This window comes from Aethalodelphis obliquidens, unplaced genomic scaffold, assembly GCF_003676395.1.
Source record: "Aethalodelphis obliquidens isolate GAN/ISIS:26980383/991018 unplaced genomic scaffold, ASM367639v1 scaffold85, whole genome shotgun sequence".
Lineage (NCBI taxonomy): Eukaryota > Metazoa > Chordata > Mammalia > Artiodactyla > Delphinidae > Aethalodelphis > Aethalodelphis obliquidens.
The window spans coordinates 4,342,272-4,361,704 of NW_020838029.1; the positions used below are offsets into that span (position 1 = coordinate 4,342,272).

General features: G+C 39.8%; 1 protein-coding gene across 3 annotated transcripts in view; it reads right to left on the reverse strand.

The window, feature by feature from the left end:
* The window catches only part of OPHN1 (oligophrenin 1), a 582,946-nt gene extending 569,556 nt beyond the window's left edge, over positions 1 to 13,390 (reverse strand). For 2 of the 3 annotated variants that reach the window (XM_027093627.1, XM_027093625.1), the window contains exons 1-2: positions 12,733 to 13,390; positions 12,434 to 12,591 (exon numbers count right to left, since the gene is read on the reverse strand). In XM_027093627.1, the coding sequence (XP_026949428.1) occupies positions 12,434 to 12,587 (154 nt within the window). In that variant the 5' untranslated portion in view covers positions 12,588 to 12,591; positions 12,733 to 13,390. The remainder of the gene's footprint in view (positions 1 to 12,433; positions 12,592 to 12,732) is intronic. The other variant, XM_027093626.1, reaches the window with a different exon arrangement.
* Between the last annotated feature and the right edge of the window lie 6,043 nt (positions 13,391 to 19,433).

Here is a 19,433-nt window from a genome sequence, read left to right on the forward strand (position 1 = left end):
GCATCTATTGATATAATAATGCTTTTTCCCTTATTCTAGTTATTTGGTATATTATACTATTACACTGACAGATTTTTAGATGTTAAACTAACTTTGCATTCCTGGAATAAATTCCACTTGGTTATGGTGTATAACTCTTTTTATATGTTGCTGGATTTGGTTTTGCTAGTATTTTGTTGAGGATTTTTGCATCTACATTCTTAAGGGAATTTGGTCAAGAGTTTACTTGTGATATCTTTGGTTTTGGTATGTGGCCTCAGAAAATGTGTTAAGAAGTGTCCTCTTCTAACTTTTGGAAGTTTGAGAAGGATGAGTATTAATTTTTCTTTAAAGGTTGGAAGAATTCACCAGTGAAGCCATCTAGGCCTGGGCTTTTCTTTGTGGGTAGTATTTTGATTACTAATTCAATGCCTTTATTTGTTATAGGTCTACACAGACTTTCCATTTATTGTGGAGTCAATTTTGGTAGTTTGTGTCTTCCTAGATATTTGTCAATTCCATCTAAATTATATAATTTATCAGCATACAGTTTTCATAGTATTCCCATTTATTCATTTTTTATTTTTGTAAGTTTGGTAGTAGTGTCTCCTCCTTCATTCATACTTTTAATATTTTGAGTCTTTTCTCTCTTGTCTTTGTCAGTCTAGCTAATGGTTTCTCAATGTTATTTTTAAAAACCAAATCTTGATTCTTTTTTTAATTTTCTCTATTTTAAATAGAGAAAATAGATGTTCCTATTCTTTATTTCATTTAGTTCTACTCTAACTTTATCATTTTTTTCCTTCTATTTGCTTTGGGATTCATTTGTTCTTTTTCTAGTTTCTTAATGTGGATGGTCAGCTTATTGAATTATGATCTTCTTTTCTAACGTACGTGTTTAAAGCTATAAATTTTCCCCTAAGCACTGCTTTTGGTGCATCCCATCAGTTTTGGCATGTTGTGTTTTCATTTTTATTCATTCCAAAGTATTTTCTAATTTCCCTTGTGATTTCTTCTTTGACCCACTGGTTACTTAGGAGTGTGATATTTAATTTCCACATATTTATGAACTGCCTAAATATCCTTCTGCTATTGATTTGTAATTTCATCCCACTGTGGCTACAGAACATAATTTGTATAAATAAATATATTCAGGCAAGTTTTGTGGCCTATCAGAGGGTCTGTCTTGGAAAATGTTCCATGTGCACTTAAGAACTGTATTCTGCTGTTGTGTGGAGTGTTCCACAGATGTCTGTAGAAGATCTACTTGGTTTATAGTGTTGCTCAATTCCTCTATTTACTCACTGAGCTCTGTCTAGTAGTTCTACCCATTATTGAATGTACAGTATTGAAGTCTCCAACTATTACTGTTACATTACCTATTTCTCCCTTCAATTCTGTCCACTTTTGCTTCATGTATTTTGGGGCACTGTTGTTAGGTGCATATGTTTATAACTTGATATCTTGCTGATATATTGACAGTTTTACCATTATACAATGTTTTTGTTTGAATGTCATAAAAATTTTGTCTTAAAATATATTCTGATGTTTATATAGCCATCCTAAGTCTCTTTGGTTACTATTTGCCTGGTATATTTTTCTATCCTTTCACTTTCAACCTATTTGTGTCTCTGAACACAAAATGTGGCTCTTAAAAGACAGCATACATTTCAATCAATTAATCCATTTTTGATCAATTTATCCACTTTGCCAATCTCTACCTTTCTACTGAAGTGTGTATTCCATTTACATTTACTATTACTGATAAGATAGGATTTATGTCTGCCATTTACTTTGTTTTCTAGCTGTCATCTTTTCCCTCTATTTTTCCATTACTACCTTTTGTGTTAAATAGATATTGTCTAATGTACTATTTTGATTCTTGTGTTATTTCTTTCACTATATATTTTTTAGTTATTTTCTTAGTGGCTGACCTCAAGATTAAAATTACAATATGGCTCAGATTAATTTTAACTTAACTTAGAAAGCATACAGAAACATTGTTACCATATAATTGCTTCCTCCATATCCTTTGTACAGTATTGCATGCATATTTCATTTTTATATATCATAAGATCAACAGTTTTATAACTATTATACAACACAGCTGTCATTTAAACCAAATAGAGAAGAAATGAGTTACTAAAAAACAGACAGTTATAGTGTCTTTCATATATACCTATGTAGTTACATTTACTGGTGCAGATTTAAATTACCATACATCATTCTTTCATTTCATCCTGAAGGACTCTCATTAGTATTTCCTGTAAGGCAGTTCTGCTAGTGACCAATTCTCAGTGTTTTTTTGTTTGTTTTTTTTTGTTTGTTTATTAATTAATTTATTTATTTTTGCTGTGTTGGGTTTTCATTTCTGTGCGAGGGCTTTCTCTAGTTGTGGCAAACGGGGGCCACCCTTCATCGCGGTGCGCGGGCCTCTCACTATAGCGGCCTCTCTTGTTGCAGAGCACAGGCTCCAGATGCGCAGGCTCAGTAGTTGTGGCTCACGGGCCTGGTTGCTTCGCGGCATGTGGGATCCTCCCAGACCAGGGCTCGAACCCGTGTCCCCTGCATTAGCAGGCAGATTCTCAACCACTGCGCCACCAGGGAAGCCCCAATTCTCAGTTTTGTTTTGTTTTGTTTTAATTCTGAGAATGTCTTAATTCTCCCTTTTTTAAAAAATATTTATTTATTTACTTATTTGGCTGCGCCAGGTCTTAGTTGCGGCATGCGGGATCTTCAGTTGCAGCGTGTGGAATCTTTAGTTGCAGCATGCAGGCTCTTAGCTGTGGGCATGCGGGATCTAGTTCCCTGACCAGGGATCGAACCCAGGCCCCCTGCATTGGGAGCATGGAGTCTTAACCGCTGAACCACCAGGGAAGCCCCTCCCTTGTTTTAAAAGAATAGTTTTGATGAATAAAGAATTCTTGATTGACATTATTTTTCTTTCAGCACTTTGAATATGTCAGTCCACTGCCTTCCAGTCTCCATGGTTTCTGATGGGAAATCAGCTCTTAATTCTATTGAGGGTTCTGTTCACCTGATGAATTGTTTTTCTCTTCCTTCTTTCAAGATTCTCTCTTTGTCTTTGGTTTTCATCAGTTTGACTATAATGTATCTAGGTATGGATCTTCTTCAATTTATCCTACTTGGAGTTTTTTGAGCTTCTTGGATCTGGAGATTAGTGTTGCACATCAAATTGGGGGAGTTTTGACCATTATTTCTTCAAATATTCTATCTGCTTTTTTCTATCTTTCTTCTCCTTCTGGGACTCTCATTACACATATGTTGATACACTTGATGGTGTCACACAATTTCTGGGACTCTGTTCATTTTTTTCTTTCTTTTGCTTAGATTGGATAATCCCAGACTGGATTATCTTCAAGTTCTATGACTCTTCTGCTAGCTCAAAACTGCTGTTGAACCTCTCTAATGGATTTTTCATTTTAGTTATTTTACTTTTCAACTCTAGAATTTCTATCTGGCTCTTCTTATAATTTTTATCTCTTTATATGGTCTCTTTGGTGAAACATTGTTCTCAGGCTTTCCTTGTCTCTTTGGTGAAATATTGTTCTCAGGCTTTCCTTTAAATCTTTAGACATGGTTTCCTTTAGTTCTTTGAATATATTTATATTAGCTGATTTAATTTTTTGTCTAAATTCCAACATTTCGGCTCCATCAGGGACAGTTTCTACTGACAGCTTTTTTCTTGTGTATGAACCATACTTTTCTGTTTCTTTGCATATCTAATCATTTTTTGTAGAAAATGGGACATTTTAGACAATGTAATGTGGTACTTCTGGAAATCAGATTCCCCCAGGTTCTGTTGTTATTGTTGTTTTTGTCATTGTTTTTGTTGCTGTTTGTTTGTTTATCATATTTCTTGGACAAATTCTGTAATGTCTGTATTCCTTGTAGTGTGTGGCCCCTAAAGTCTCTGCTTCGTTAGTTTAGTAGCCAGCTGGTAACTGTTCAGAGATCTCCTTAAATGTCTTGAACCATTAAGTCTTCCACTTTTTTCTGAGGGGTTCTGTGTGCATGCTGGGTCATTTCTTCAACACTCAGCCAAGCAGTTTATAACTCTGCCTCAAGTTCAGCCATAGGAGAGAAATTGGGGCCCTCTCAGGTATTTTCTAGGCACATGCACAGCCCTGGGCATGCACATGGCCTTCTAGATCTGCTGGAATATGTCAGAGCTTTTCAAAGCCCCCAGTAGACATCTCATTCCCCTTTTATATTTTTGGCCAGGATTTTGCTTGCCCTGACTGGTGTCAGTTAGTCTAAGTCACCTGTGATGTTAAACACCTTGGGGTTAGAACTTTTTCCACTGAGCTAACTCTAAATCAGATGAAGTAATGAGAAGCTGTGTGAATAGGGCTTTTCTAGGTAGCTTTGAGACAGGTTAGATAGTGACAAGACTATAGGTCTGTGAGTCTTTGAGGAACTACAAACCCATTCTTCTCCCTCAGATGCTAAAGGCTACTGGTTTCCACAGCTACTATGGTTATGGGGCTGTAGGTTTTCAAGGCTTCCACAAAGCTCTGGAGAAGGGAATGGGAGGCAGGGTAAGTTAAAATGCCACAAAACTTGCTGTTACAAAGGTTCAACATGTTTCCATCAATAAACATTCTTCAGATTGTTGCAAGCCTTTTGGTTGATTTACAGAGTTCTGAGAAAGTTGATTTTGACAATTTTTGCCAGTGTCCTTTTTGCTTTTATGGAGGAGCTGATTTTATGAGGTCTTTAATTTACCATTCGCTCCAAGTACTATCCTAAAGAAATCTTGCCCCAGTGTGGCTGAGAATTTGCCCACAATGAACACATTCCTGTGGAAGCAGAAGTTGAAAAAAGCACCAGGAAAATTCTTTTTAAAAGGTAAGCAAAAAGTTGCCAGTTGTTGCCTCTAGTGTGAAGAACTGGGGAACTGGGACACAAGAGGAGGACCTTTTGAATTTTGTACCATGTTCATGCGTTACTTACTCAAAAAACATTTTTAATATACTTATAAAAGAAGAAGGAGGGGAGTTCCCTGGTGGCCTAGTGGTTAGATTCTGGGCTTTCACTGCTATGGCCCGGGTTCAGTCCCTGGTTGGGGAACTGAGATCCCACAAGCCGCACAGCACAGCCAAAGACCCCAGGAGATATACTACACCCTATTTCTGACAAACTCTCCATTCGCTTAAAGAATCTTGCTCATTATCAGGGCCATTAACTACCACAGTAGTAAAACAGATAGCTTTGATTTAGGAACTCTTCCTTCTCAGTTTTTTTTTTTCCTATGGACAGTTGCATCTCCACAGTCTAGCTCATTTTTCCCCCGACAAAGACCCACTTTATAACATGTGATAGAATATATACCATATCCTGAACTTCTTCATAGCTCTTCTCACAACTGTAATTCAATTATTTAAGTAAGTGAGTAATCAGATGTTTAAAGTACGCTCCAAGAGGGCAGAGCCCATATAAGCCTTATTCGCCATTATATCTCCAGTTGTCCAGTTGTCTGACACATAGTGGGTGCTTCGTAAATCCTTGTTGAATTAAAATTAATTATTTTTACAACATGTAAGGCTTTAGCACTTGATACAAGCCCAATAACGTATCATGAGGGCCCTCCACCCCACTAGAAAAAAAATCAGCTCAAGATTTCCAGGATACTCTCCTGGAAAAGCATGTATCTTTCCAGATCATCGTGGGCTTTTAGGAAACTTCTATAGTTACTGATTAGAGAAGCAGGTGCCAGATTAAACAGAAGTTTTGGGTTATGCTTTTAAAAAATGATGCTATAAAAATGAAGCTGAAAAGTAATTTTCCTTCATAACTCTTAACTCTGAAAAACTGTTCTTAATAAGATCAAGCCATAATCTTCCCTACCCTACCCCTATACCATTCACCATCCATAAAAAAAAAAAAGTAAAAACCTACCAGCTTCTTGTAAGTGGTCACACTGAAAGGCTGGCTTGGTTCACTTTTCCACCCTAGTCCCCACAGCACTCCAGTCCAGCTACTCTGGAATCTGGTCTTCTGAGGGCCTTCTATGAATATGGTAATATTGCCTCCACCAAATTCCATTTGACACTGCTTCATATCTACTAACAGCAGTACCCTACGACATACTCATTACATTGATCTGAGCGACTCTACAGAATATCTAAAATACAGTCTTCCCTCATTATGTGTGGGGAATTGGTTCCAGGACCCCTGTGGATACCAAAATCCACAAATATTCAAGTCCCTTATATAAAATGGTGTAGTATTTGCATATAACCTACCCACATCCTCCTATTACTTATAATACCTAATATAATGTAAATGCTATGTAAACAGTTGCTAGCATGTGGTAAATCAAGTTTTGCTTTGGGAACTTTCTGGAATTTTCGATCCCCCATTGGTTAAATCTAGAGATGCAGAACCTGCAGATACAGAGAGCCGATTGCAACTCCATGTCCTCCAAGTCACTGATTAACTATCACCAGGATAATGACAGGATATCTGCTGACTGAGAATGTATATTACATCACCAACTCCTCCCTGCACACCATAGCACTACACTCAGTCCAAAGGGATTAAAAGCTTTGGTCTCCCTCACTATAGAGCTATTCAGGACAGAACTGAAGGACACCAGGTTGGCACCTCTCAAGAAGCATTCACCAAGGAGATAATCAAATAGGCTAGCATGATTCAAGTCATCTACTCACACTGGACATATCAGTTGGATTTTCCCTTCGCCCACTCTCCCAGAGTAACGATGAACTGGCTCCAAAGTTTACGATGGAATCAATTTAGGTTGCTTGACTATTTGTGCAAGACAGTGGCAGCCCAGAAAACTGAATGAGAAAGCCAGGAGGAACCCTAAAGCTCACTGACCAAACTTCTAATTTTAGAAACGGGAAAACTTAGGTTTGCAAAACTAAAGACTTACTCAGAGTCATACGGCTAGGAAGTGGCACAGTTGGAACTAGTACCCAGGTTCCCTGTGTGCAAAGCTAGAGATGGCTCCACTAAGTATATTCAATATCAAATTTGCCTCAAAGACCCATCCTTTCCGAAAAGCAATTACTTACCGAATAGATTCCCCAGTTGCCAAAGCAAGAGCTGAAAAGGTACCCTAAAAAGTATCCTTAACGTAAACATCTAAAACTCTTGCCTTTAAAAGTACAGAATGTAAGAAAGTGACATTTTTGCATTCTTTTAAGATATAAGTTTTCATTAGTCCAAGACAGCCTGTGTATTTGTGGTTGTGCATGTGTATGTGTGGGCTTAATGATAAAATTCCTTTTTTCTGACATCTGTTTTATACATATAAACATACATACATATAAAGCATGTTATCCTTGGTTTTTGAAAAGCTATTTTAAAATTTTGTTTAAATTTTTATATTTAATTAATACTGTCAACATACTAATATAATGGCAAAAATTTATGTAGGTATAAATTAAGATCCTATAATGAGGTTACTCATTCCTTTCCCAAATGGTTAAACTACAATATGCAGAAAAAAAATCATGGAATGTTAGATCTGAAAGTGGGCTTATAGATCCCCTACCCACCCTCACCTTTGGGCCCCTCACCAAGGGCCCCAGCAGATGACTTACCAAGGTCACAGACCCCACTAGTAGCAGAACCATCACCATACCCATCATGTCTAGGTTTTTTTTCCCACTACACCATCATTCTGCCTCTGTTCATTTGCAGCATCTAGTGTGTTTCCCCAGAGAAATCTCTGTCTGGAGACTATCACCTTCCATTTTCCTAGCCCATTAGAATCCAAGACTCCTAGACTGTTAGAAGTAGATCATCTAGCTCAGGAGTTGCAACCTGATTGAATCCAGGCTGTAAACATATTTCATTTAGCTATCACATTTTTAAAGAAAGAGAAGGCTTTTTTACAGGGATGAGGCTGCTGTATTTTACCCCAATCACTCCAGCCCTATTAACCCACTTCCAATAGCTTCATGCTTTTCTGTTTTCTCCTTGGCCACTGACAGCATTTGGGCCTGCAAACCCTGAATGCAGAACAGGCATAAGTAGCAGCACACCAAAGTAAAATTAGTTGATGGAAAATGTGAAATATGGCATTATGTTTTAGCAATAACTATATTCACTGCCTTACCAATAAAAAAATCCATTTAGGTTAACTACTCGTATCAGAGGTCTGCAAACTACAACCAATGAATCAAACCCAGCCCACGGCCATTTCTGTATGCCACCGCCCCAGGTGAGCTGAGAATGGTTTTTATATTTATAAACAGTTGAAAAATTCAAAGGAAGAACACTATTTTTGTGACGTGAAAATTATGTGAAATTCACTTTTCAATGTCAATAAATAAAGTTTTATTAGAACACAGCCGCTCTCATTTCATGTACATATTACCTATGGCTGCTTTCTCACAACAATGGCAGTTAAATAATTGCCACAGAGACTGAATGGCCCTCAAAGCCTAAAATATTGCCCTTTACAGAAGAGGTCTGCTGACCCCTGAGCTATATCAAAGAAAATTTAAAGTTCCTAATAAACTGCGAAAAAGTCACAAATATTTGTTTAGAATTGGAACATCTTACACATCACTCTCAGATGAATCTTCCTAAAACACAGCTCAGACCATGTCCCTCTCCTACCAAAAATGTTTTTAATACTCCCTGCCTATAAAGAAAAGTCTGAAGTACTTAACAGGTCCTGCACAGTCAAGACCTCAAACTTCCATTCCAACCTTATCTCCCAAACTTCTCTTCCTGCACCATATATTCCAGATGACTTGAATTATTTGCTATCCTTTTACATTCTCTATGTCATTCCTACTACATTAAATGCCCTGTCCTGAATACAGTGCAATGCAGTAAAATAAGCAGGGATTTTAGAGTAAGGTCTGAGCTCTAATTCACTCTTGCCCTTATCAGTTGAGAAAGTTACTTAATGCCTCTGAACTTCAGTTTTTTCATATATAAAGTGGGAATAATAATCCTTGCCTCATAAGGCTCTTACAAGATTTTAATTCCTGGCATATAGGAACAACTAAACAAGTGATAAGTGTTATTAATTCTGTCCAATTACAATGCTACTTCCTCCTTTGCTTTTCCTTGTCCTTCCACAGGGAAATGACCTCTCCCTCTAATGTCGCATACCATGGGGTCCACCTGTCTCACTCTATGGCTCTGATCCATATCTACTCCCTTATATGATGGTGATCTCTACATATATCTTACCTCCCCTACTAGTCTGGGACCTCCTTGAGGGCAGGATCCCATCTGTGACTTACTCTGTCACATCTGTGACAGCCCTGAGAACAATGGCTTGAATTTAGTATGTGCACGAGTATTTACGGAATGAATGATATGTGTTCTAAGCAGAGGCTATATCACTTGTTCTAAATAATACCTAGCCTAAGTGCGTAGAAAATATTCAAACAACACTAGGGACCAAAGCTGCCTATATAAAAACAAAGAACAAACAGAAAAGTGTGCAGTATATTCACCTTTAAGAGTGCCAGTGTTTTTATTTTTCACTGGCTTAAGTTATAATCACCATTTTGTACTCCAACAATTATGAATAGATCACATTTAAGGGGGGGAGGGAATGAATCACTTTCCCAAGGAAGACATATTGAACATTCATAACATCAATTACCTCTAAGCACAAATCTATCTAAGAAAATGTGAATATCCAAACAGGACCTATATTTATAAATTAATCATCATACACAGTTGTGACTGAAACCTTATCTAGAGCTCTGTACAAAATCAGACACAAGCACGAAATCAAGTTCCAACTAGCTTAACAACTTTAACAAAAACTGCAGCTGGTTTTTGTGGCATGATGCACTAGGTTTCACTGGTTCCTAGAAACACTAGCCAGTTGATTTGATGGTCAATTTAATAAGTTAAATAAAAAGGTGCCAATAATTCTTCTTTACTTTTAATGCCAGACTCCAAATGACAAAATGAATCCACACACATGTATACAAAATTAATTGCTGAGACACACCAATGTAGGGAATGACATTTTCCAACAAGATGACAGCAAAAAATATGTTTCCAATTACTTCTGCTTATGTATTTTCCTTTAGAAACCTACCGAAAAGTACACATTCACCAGCAGATATATTATTAACCTGAAGATGTATTATCAACAACTTACAATATTTAGCCGTTTCCATTTACAAAATACTTTCATAATCCATTAACTCCTTTGAGCCTCAAAGCAACTCTGTGAGGTGCGTATAATTACCCCCATTTTATATATGAAGTAAATGATTTGTGCCTTCTTATCCCAAAATGGTGAAGCCAAGATTGTAGCCCAGGTCTTCTAAATCCACTTCCAGTGTCCTCTCTTCCTTTTTCCTCCACACAAAGCAAGAGTATACCTTTGTTTTGCGTCTACCTCACTCTCAAAAAGTCGCCCAGCTAGCCCAGTGTGAGGAAACAGAGTGGGAGTATAAACATTACTGTGGTCAAGACAGTGGGAAACATCCCACCTTTGCCTCTAGCTAATCACATTTTTAGAATCATGCAACTTAAAGGAAAGAAATGGAGTGTGGGTTAGCTGCTGGGTTTTATTTCCTAACTGTCCTATTTTTGGCTTTCTATATATACTCAGAAAGGCAAAACCACCATAAATATCAAGAAGCCCCCTGAACCAAAATAACTCTTGGATCTTTTGCCCATACGCAAAGGTTTAAGCCTGCATAATTGTTGACTCTTACCACATTTAATCTCAGAAAAGGAAAGAATAAAAACCGCAACTTGCCCCTCACTTAGAAAACTTTTGCCCTTCCTCAAACATTTTACTGAACTGTTTATTTTCTCTTAAGAATTTTAATCTCTCTGATACTCCTCAGCTGATCATTTTTTAGCACAAACACTTTCAGCTTACCCTAAACTTCACAAAGCCAGTCCCTTCCAGGGGCTTAGATGAGCTTCATTTGACTATGAATACTGCACCAAGCAGTTTACTGAAACAAGTAAATAAAAAGAAAATCCAAACATTCCCCCTTTCCTTTCAGGAACCCCTACCTTTCTAAGTACTTTTGTGGCACAACCTGCATATCTTTAACCTCTCAATGAACTCTATTAAGTGGCAACACACCCTAAAGCCTGGCCTAAAGTTTCTAAGGATCAGCATTGCAAATACCCCATCTTTAAGGTGCTGCCAAGAGTTAACTCTTGTTCAGACTGCAATAGGACAAACCATTATATGATCGAATTCAGTCAAACAACCAGCAGGAACTTGGAAAACTTCTATTCTGACCAAAGTGGGCAGACAACATATGCAGGGAAAGCACAGACTCCAAGGGGCAAATCAGGAGAGCTGCACAACAAATACCCCTGCGCTGCGGCTCCCAAGCCTTTCTCCCTGCTCTTGGTTGGCTGCATTTGCCTTAAGGTCCCCACGCTGGACCAGACACAGTATTTCTGGGATAAATCCACTCAGAAAAAAGTTATAGGCATACAGAATATATTTGCCAGTGACTTTGACTTTATTTTTCATAAACATCTTTCAACCAAGAAGAGAAAAAATGAATTATATAAACCCATTCACTAACCTCCATTCTTCTGGGTATATTCTTTGGCACAATGGATTGGTTTGCCTGCACTCTTGTTGGGGATGTTTATTATTCTTTCTCCTACTCCAAGCCTTCTGCCAACTAGCAGAAATAAAAACTCCATACACAGTGGGGAAGCAGGGGAGGGTCCCACAGCTGTTAACCGTGACCACTGGGAAAGCCAAGCTAGGTGAGGTTCCTTCAGCCAGATAACTCCCAACCTGAGCTCTCTACTATGCTCCCAGGGGGCCGGGTTCCTCCTGCCAGGGACTAGGCAGGTCTTTGTTCCACCCTCGAGGAGAATTCAGTGGCATGTGAGGTCATTTAATAATTCTGAACTTACACAGACCTTGACCAAAACCATAACTCAGTAACTTAAAGAAAGAAATCACTGGGGCAAAGGTGCTTTCCTTAGAAAATAACTTGCCATCTGAAATTTTTTTATTACTGCCCCCATACTTACCTATAGCAACCAGAGGCCAGGCAGGAACAAAACCCTGACTCAAGCTGCTGGCCTGAATTCCCAATTCTCTAGGAGGTCCTAGGGCAGTTCCTCAGTCAGCTTGGATGTCCCTTTGCCTCATACATGGGTAGAAACATGTCCGACAGAACAAGCAGACTGTCCCTTCGGAACAACAGTCTGACAAGAAAGGATAGTTGCAGAACAAGACGGTCCCTGGGACAGCTACAGATCCTGTCTTATAAAGCCAAGGACACTAAAGGGAAAAGCCCCAATTCTAGTTGCAGCCACCACCTTCCACTTCTACTGACCCCACTCCAAAGTGTCCGGAAACCCATTCGCCTCAGACACCTGGGCTGAGAATCACCCTAAATCCCCACTTTCCCCGTGGTGTGGAAGAGCTCAAAGGCCAGAGCCACTGGCTCGAGGAAACTGCTCATCGAAGCCTTCCACTTACTTCTCATTGCGCTGATAAGCGCGTTGCCGTCTTTGATCACGTCTTTGATGAATTTATTGGTCCTCTCCAGTTCCTGCTCATAACACTTGAGCCTCTCGCGGAAATCAGGGCTGTCCAGGTAGCAGTCGCTGAACTCCAGCGGGGGGTGCCCCATGGCTCTGATGGCGGGGATTGGAAGGAGAGAGGAAAGACACAAAGACCAAGAGCATCAGTGGCACAGTACAGGGAGAAGATGAGGTGCGCAGAGTGCAGGACCCGCTCAGGAAGCTGTAGCCTCCCTCCCTTTGGAGGACAGGTACCTGTTCAGATGAGATTCCTGGGGACAGCTGGCTTGTCTGTACCGGAAACGGGCGGCCTGGCGATTGCTTCAGGTGACTGGGAGAGCTGACTAACGCAGTCGGACCCCGGCGGGGTGCTCCCTAGCAAGCAGCTGGCCCCCTAGTCATCGCCCCCCTGACAGGCGACAGAAACTGCAGCTCAGCTCTCCTCCGGAGACCGGCCGGATCCTTCCTGAGCAATTGTAAACGTGACACTTCAGCCCGCCCAGGGTGTGGGCGGGGGTGAGCGCCGGGGGTGGGAGGTGCCTCTCCTTGCTCCCAGCGGCGGAGCCAGCTGAAGATTTCCTTTGCCGAATTCCGCGGGCAACCCTAATTGCACTGTCCCCTCCCCCTTCTTAAAGCCAGCGCTTCCGCCCTGCCCCGGTGAAGCCCTCGTACCGAGCCTGGGGACTTGGGTTCCTTCAGCTGTATCTTACTTGCACCCTAGGGTCTCGTTACCAGAGTCCTCCGTCTCCCAAAATTCTTCCTGGGCCAAGGGAACCGGCCTGCTGTCCTGTTAAGCTCCGGAAGGGTTAAGACGGGGCGGCAATGAAACGTAGCCTTCCTCCAAAGACGCCCAAGCGGGAAGAGGAGGGCAACAGCGCGACGCACAATAGCTGCAGTAGCCCGACGCTTCCCTACGGAAACTGGGGAGCAGTCAGCGCCCTAGACTCCAGCTGGAAAGCGTGGCGGCCTGGGAGATGTAGTCTTTCCGTTTCACGCCCGGTGACTCCTCCCTGCGATCTCCTCACCACCCCGCCAGGGCGGTGGCTCTCGCCGAAAGGCATTCCCAGCCCTCCCCAGCTAATAGCTGTCCCGGCCCAGCCTCAAGGGGCAGGTGCACCGCACTAGAGTCTACCTGGAAAGCTTCCAAAACTGGAGCGAGCAAGAACCCGGGAGGGATCAATTGTGGGAGGCTCTCTCTCACTTCTCATTGTTTGGATTGTTTGTGGGTTTTCCTTCCTTTCTTTCCAGACTCCCTCTGACCAACCCACTTCTTTTCCTCTTCCCTTTCCCATTTCTACGGGTCCTAGAGCTCTAATTCCCATGGGCCTTCTACCTGAAGGGTTGATTCCTGCCCTTGGATCTCCATGTTAAGCTCAGAACCTCCTGCCAGAGAAAGGGAGGCAATAACTAGGAGTTCATTTTTCCCTGAATAGGACCTCAATACATGGTTTTTGTGATCCAACTCATCACATCGGCTGTTGATTAAAGCACATGATTTTCCATATGTAAGTGAAAAAGCTATGAAGAGGATGTTATAAATTGTCTTGCAGCTTCCCTGAGAGACTTCTTGTCCATTGTCTATTGTAGAACTGGGGCTACTTTTACAGGTGGCTGCCTTGAGACTAAGAGTAGCTAGGGGCTGGAAAATAGTGTGTACACGGGCAAAAAGATTCATTTTAATTTTGGAGAAGTGTTTAGATTACATTGCCCTGTGAAGAAAGCCAAGAAAAGCCAGAACTGAAGAGGATTGTAAACAGAGTAATAATGGCTACCCCACCTGTGTTAGTATCCTACTGCTGCTGTAACAAATTACCACAACCTTGATGACTTGAAATAGCACAAATGTATTATCTTACAGTGCTGGAAGTCAGAAATTAAAAATAGACCTCTGTAGGCCAAAATCAAGATGTCAGAAGGACTGTGTTCCTTTCTGGAAGCTCTAAGGGAAAACCGATTTCCCTGCCTTTTCCAGCTTCAGGAAGTTGTCTACATCCCCTGACTCATAGCCCCCTTCCTCCATCTTCAAAGCCAGCAATGGCCTATCAAGTCTCTCTCCCACTGCATCACTTTGACACTGACTCTCCTGCCTCCCTCTTTCTCTTATAAGGACCCACCGAATAACCCAGGATAATCTTCCTCATCTCAAGATCCTTAACTTATATCTTCAAAGTCCTTCTGTCATGTAAGATAACAGAGTCACAGGTTCTAGGGACATGGACAACTATGGGGGTAACATTCTTTACCTTCCACACAATCTATAATCCCATAACCCACCTCACTATTCCTCAAAACAATCTTATCAGGTCAGTATTATTATTATTATACCCATTTAAAGATGAGATAGCTGAGTTGAAGAGAGGTTAAGTGACTTGCCCGAGGCTACACAGCTAGTTTGAACTTGAGCCAACCCTGTTCTTAACCACTACACTATATCGCAGTAATGGTCAAGAGTCCAATGAGGAAAACACTCTCTGAGCATTAATAGGCGGCCACATGCCAGGAAAGGATTTTACTTCCTACTCTTTTTAAGAGAAAATGTCCATTTTCTTTATAAACACCAATGCAGGTACTAAAGGAAGATGCCCAATGAATGGGTACATGGTCTTTCATTCTAGGAAAGTTCCTTATAGCATTCATTAACTAATTCAACAAACATTTATTGAACACCTGCTATATGCCTTGACTTATACAGCCTATGCCTATATTTTCATCATCATGAACATTATCATTGACATTATCGATGTTAGGTATCATCTACCTCCCTATACTCAAAGTGTTTTATAGTCATCCATGTTATCCTTTATCTAGACAATGAAACTAAAGTGCAGAGAAATACAAGTGCCCTGGACCAAATACCAAGGAAGAAAGAGGGTTAAAATTAGAACTCAGTCCTTCAGATAATAGCAGCATTAATTGAGTGTTATTCTATATGCTTTGCACATGTTATATCCAACACCTGACAACATGATAGGACTGGGGTCTTCAAATTTTTATTCACATAACTCCTAAAAGTTTTTTGAGAAGCTATGTACTCCCTCACATGTTAAGTTGACATCTAGATTTTTTTCATCTTGTTTAAACAGTTGCAAGAGGTATAATTTCTAGCATACTATACATATTGACAATTTAAAATAAAACTGTTATATTACATGTTTAAAGATATTCATTGGATTCTAGAAACCAAGGCAATTTGATGCCCACCATCAAACACAAAAGTGTAAACTTTTTCTTTAACCTTCAGAAAATATACATGGTTTCTTTCTTCATCTTGAAATCAAATATCCATTACATTCTCCCTACAGAATCATAATCTATAATATTTTTATACTTGAAAGTCCTCTATTGATCTCCATATTGAATTTCTCTGCAACAAAATATGTCCATAAATAGAAATTGAATTATTTTTATTTTCTCGTGACCATGAGTCTCCAAGTATAACACGTCCTCTGGATTGAGTTATAGTTGCAATTATTATGCATACATAATCGGTAAAAATAGCATGAAGGTATTATACATTGTGATTATTATTAAACATAAAGCATAAAATTTTATTTGAAATACGTCTGTTAGCGAGATGGATGAAGAAGAGGTAGGTTACAGGGCCTTTAGTTAAAGAAGATTTCTAGACATGAATATTTGAAATTTTTGCTTTATTTAGACCCAAGGGTTTTTACAGGCTGGGTCAAAGTATCACAGTAAGATTCCTGACCTTTGAAAAGTATGCTTTTCTTTTTAGAGACTGGGAAAAAGAGGTGGGAAAGGCAAATCATTTTTAGCAAATAGTACTAAAGGAATTTGACGATTTGGAAACTGGTTCCCTTTCAGCTTTATTCATAATTACCAAAACTTGGAAGGAACCAAGATATCCTTCAGTAGATGAATGGATAAATAAACTGTGGTACATCCATGAAACGGAATATCATTCAGCAAAGAAATAAGCTATCATGATACCACTTATATGTGGAATCTAAAAAAAAATGGTACAAATGAACTTATTTACAAAACAGAAATAGAGTCACAGATGTAGAAAACAAACTTATGCTTACCACGGGGGAAATGGGGGGAAGGTTAAATTGGGATATTGGGATTGACATATACACACTACTCTATATAAAATAGATAACTAATAAGGACCTACTGTATAGCACAGGGAGCTCTACTCAATACTCTGTAATGACTATATGGGAAAAGAATCTAAAAAAGAGTGGATATATGTATACGTATAACTGATTCACTTTGCTGTACAGCAGAAACTAACACAACATCGTAAATCAACTATACTCCCGTAAAAATTAAAAAAAAAAAGAAATGAGCTATCAAGACATGAAAAAACATGGAGGAAACTTAAACGCACATATTACTAAGTGAAAGAAGCCAATCTGAAAAGACTACATACTGTGTGATGCCAACTATGTGATAGTCTGAGAAAGACAGAACTACAGAGACAATAAAAAGATCAGTGGTTGCCAATGTTCATTGCAGCTCTATGTACAATAGCCAGGACACGGAAGCAACCTAAGTGTCCATCAGCAGATGAATGGATAAAGAAGATGTGGCACATATATACAATGGAATATTACTCAGCCATAAATGGAAACAAAATTGAGTTATTTGTAGTGAGGTGGATGGACCTAGAGTCTGTCATACAGAGTGAAGTAAGTCAGAAAGAGAAAAACATATACTGGATGCTAACACATATATATGGAATCTAAAAAAAAAAGGTTATGAAGAACCTACAGACAGGACAGGAATAAAAATGCAGACGTAGAGGATGGACTTGAGGACATGGGGAGGGGGAAGGGTAAGCTTGGACGAAGTGAGAGAGTAGCACTGACATATATACACTACCAAATGTAAAATAGCTAGCTAGTCGAAAGCAGCCACATAGCACAGGGAGATCAGCTCGGTGCTTTGTGACCACCTAGAGGGGTGGGATAGGGAGGGTGGGAGACAGGGAGATGCAGGAGGGAGGGGATATGGGGATATATGTATATGTATAGCTGATTCACTTTGTTATAAAGCAGAAACTAACATACCATTGTAAAGCAATTATATTCCAATAAAGATGTTAAAAAAAAAAAAGATCAGTTGTTGCCAGGGTTGTGGGGAGGGGAGAGAGAAATGAATAGGTGGAGTCCCAGAGGATTTTTACAGCAGTGAAAATGCTCTGTATGATATTATAATGGTGGATACATTTCATTATACATTTGTCCAACCCATAGAATGTACAACACCAATAGTGAACCCTAATGTAAACTATGGACTTTGAGTGATTATGATGTAGTTTCAGTATGGGTCATCAAATGTGCCACTCTGGTGGGGGATCTTGATAATGAGATGAAGTCATGCATGTGTTGGAGGCAGGGGTATATGGGAAATATCTGTACCTCCCTCTCAATTTTTGTAACCCTAAAACTGCTCTAAAAATAAAGACTTTAAAATTTTGTGGGGGGACAGAAATTCTATTTCCCCTGCTTCTTGTATGTCAAGGTAACACCACCTCCACAGTCTTAATTCAGGACAAATATCTCTTCCCTAAAGAATCATTCTATTTAAGCTGTGACGCTGTGGAAAGAATACTGAGTTTGAAGAAATACAGGTAATACAGACCTGAAGTTGAGTCTGACTCCACCCTTTAGAAGCTCTGTGACCTAGAGCAAGTCATGTAAACTCTCCTTGGAATAGTGTCTTCTTCACAAACTTTTCTAAGTTTTAACCATAGATGATGTATGTGGAAGTGCCTGGCACATAATAACTCCTCAACAAATGTTGGTTGAATCTAATGCTTTTTCATTGTGCTTGTTCTGATGGACAGTACCAGAGGCACGGAGGAGTCAGATTACTCACAATGATATTCCTAGAAAAACATTACTATGTATATGATAGCAGAACTTGATCCCTGTTCATTATCATCATAGGAAACTAAAAAGCCATGTTCAGAGTAATTTACTTTTTTTTAAATAAATTTATTGCTTTTATTTATTTATTTTTGGCTGCGTTAGGTCTTTGTTGCTGCGCGTGGGCTTTCTCTAGTTGCGGCGAGCGGGGGCTACGCTTTGTTGTGCTGTGCCGGCTTCTCCTTGCGGTGGCTTCTCTTGTTGCAGAGCATGGACTCTAGACACGCGGGCTTCAGTAGGTGTGGCACGAGGGCTCAGTAGTTGTGGCTTGCAGGCTCTAGAACGCAGGCTGGGTAGTTGTGGTGCATGGGCTCTGCGGCATATGGGATCTTCCCAGACCAGGGGTGGAACCCATGTCCCCTACATTGGCAGGCGGATTCTTAACCACTGCACGACCAGGAAAGTCCTCCAGAGTAATTTACATTTCAACTCACATAGAAACTCTAGTCTAGTTTGTGGTATAGTTAATATGCTATCTCAAATTTCAGGCCACTCATGGGGTCTGCAGCTTTGCAACATGGCCAAGACTCTCAGGGTTTAAGAACTAGAACCTGAAATTCTGGAGTTAATCATTTTAGTGGGTTACTCTGAGGTGGAGTTGCAGGATAGCTGAAAGTCTCAACAATGTTCAGCTAAGGTCATGCAGGATAGGAGCTTATCAGCTTCATGTGTCTGTCTGTCCATCCTTCATGCTGGAATCAGAACCAGAGGGAATCAGAAGTGAGGGAAAGTAAAGAAACCAGATGTTATAGATTTTTAGGAAAGGCAATGTACTTGCCCAAGAAAACCAAATAAATATCCAATATTAACTTAATATGCCGGTTTCTGTTTCATCTCTCCCATCTGAGACCACAGCTAGCTTCATTAAAACATTTCTTTGCAGTGCTCATTAATCATTTGCTCTTCTCCACACATGAAAAAGTAAAATGAGTTCTTTTTAAAAGGGTCTGGGAGACTGCAAAGAAAGGTAATTTTCCAAATGACATTTTTTTAGGCTTTAGTAATTTATGAGATGTGTTTAAAAAGAGTTTTATCCTAAAGACAGAAAGTAATATATTA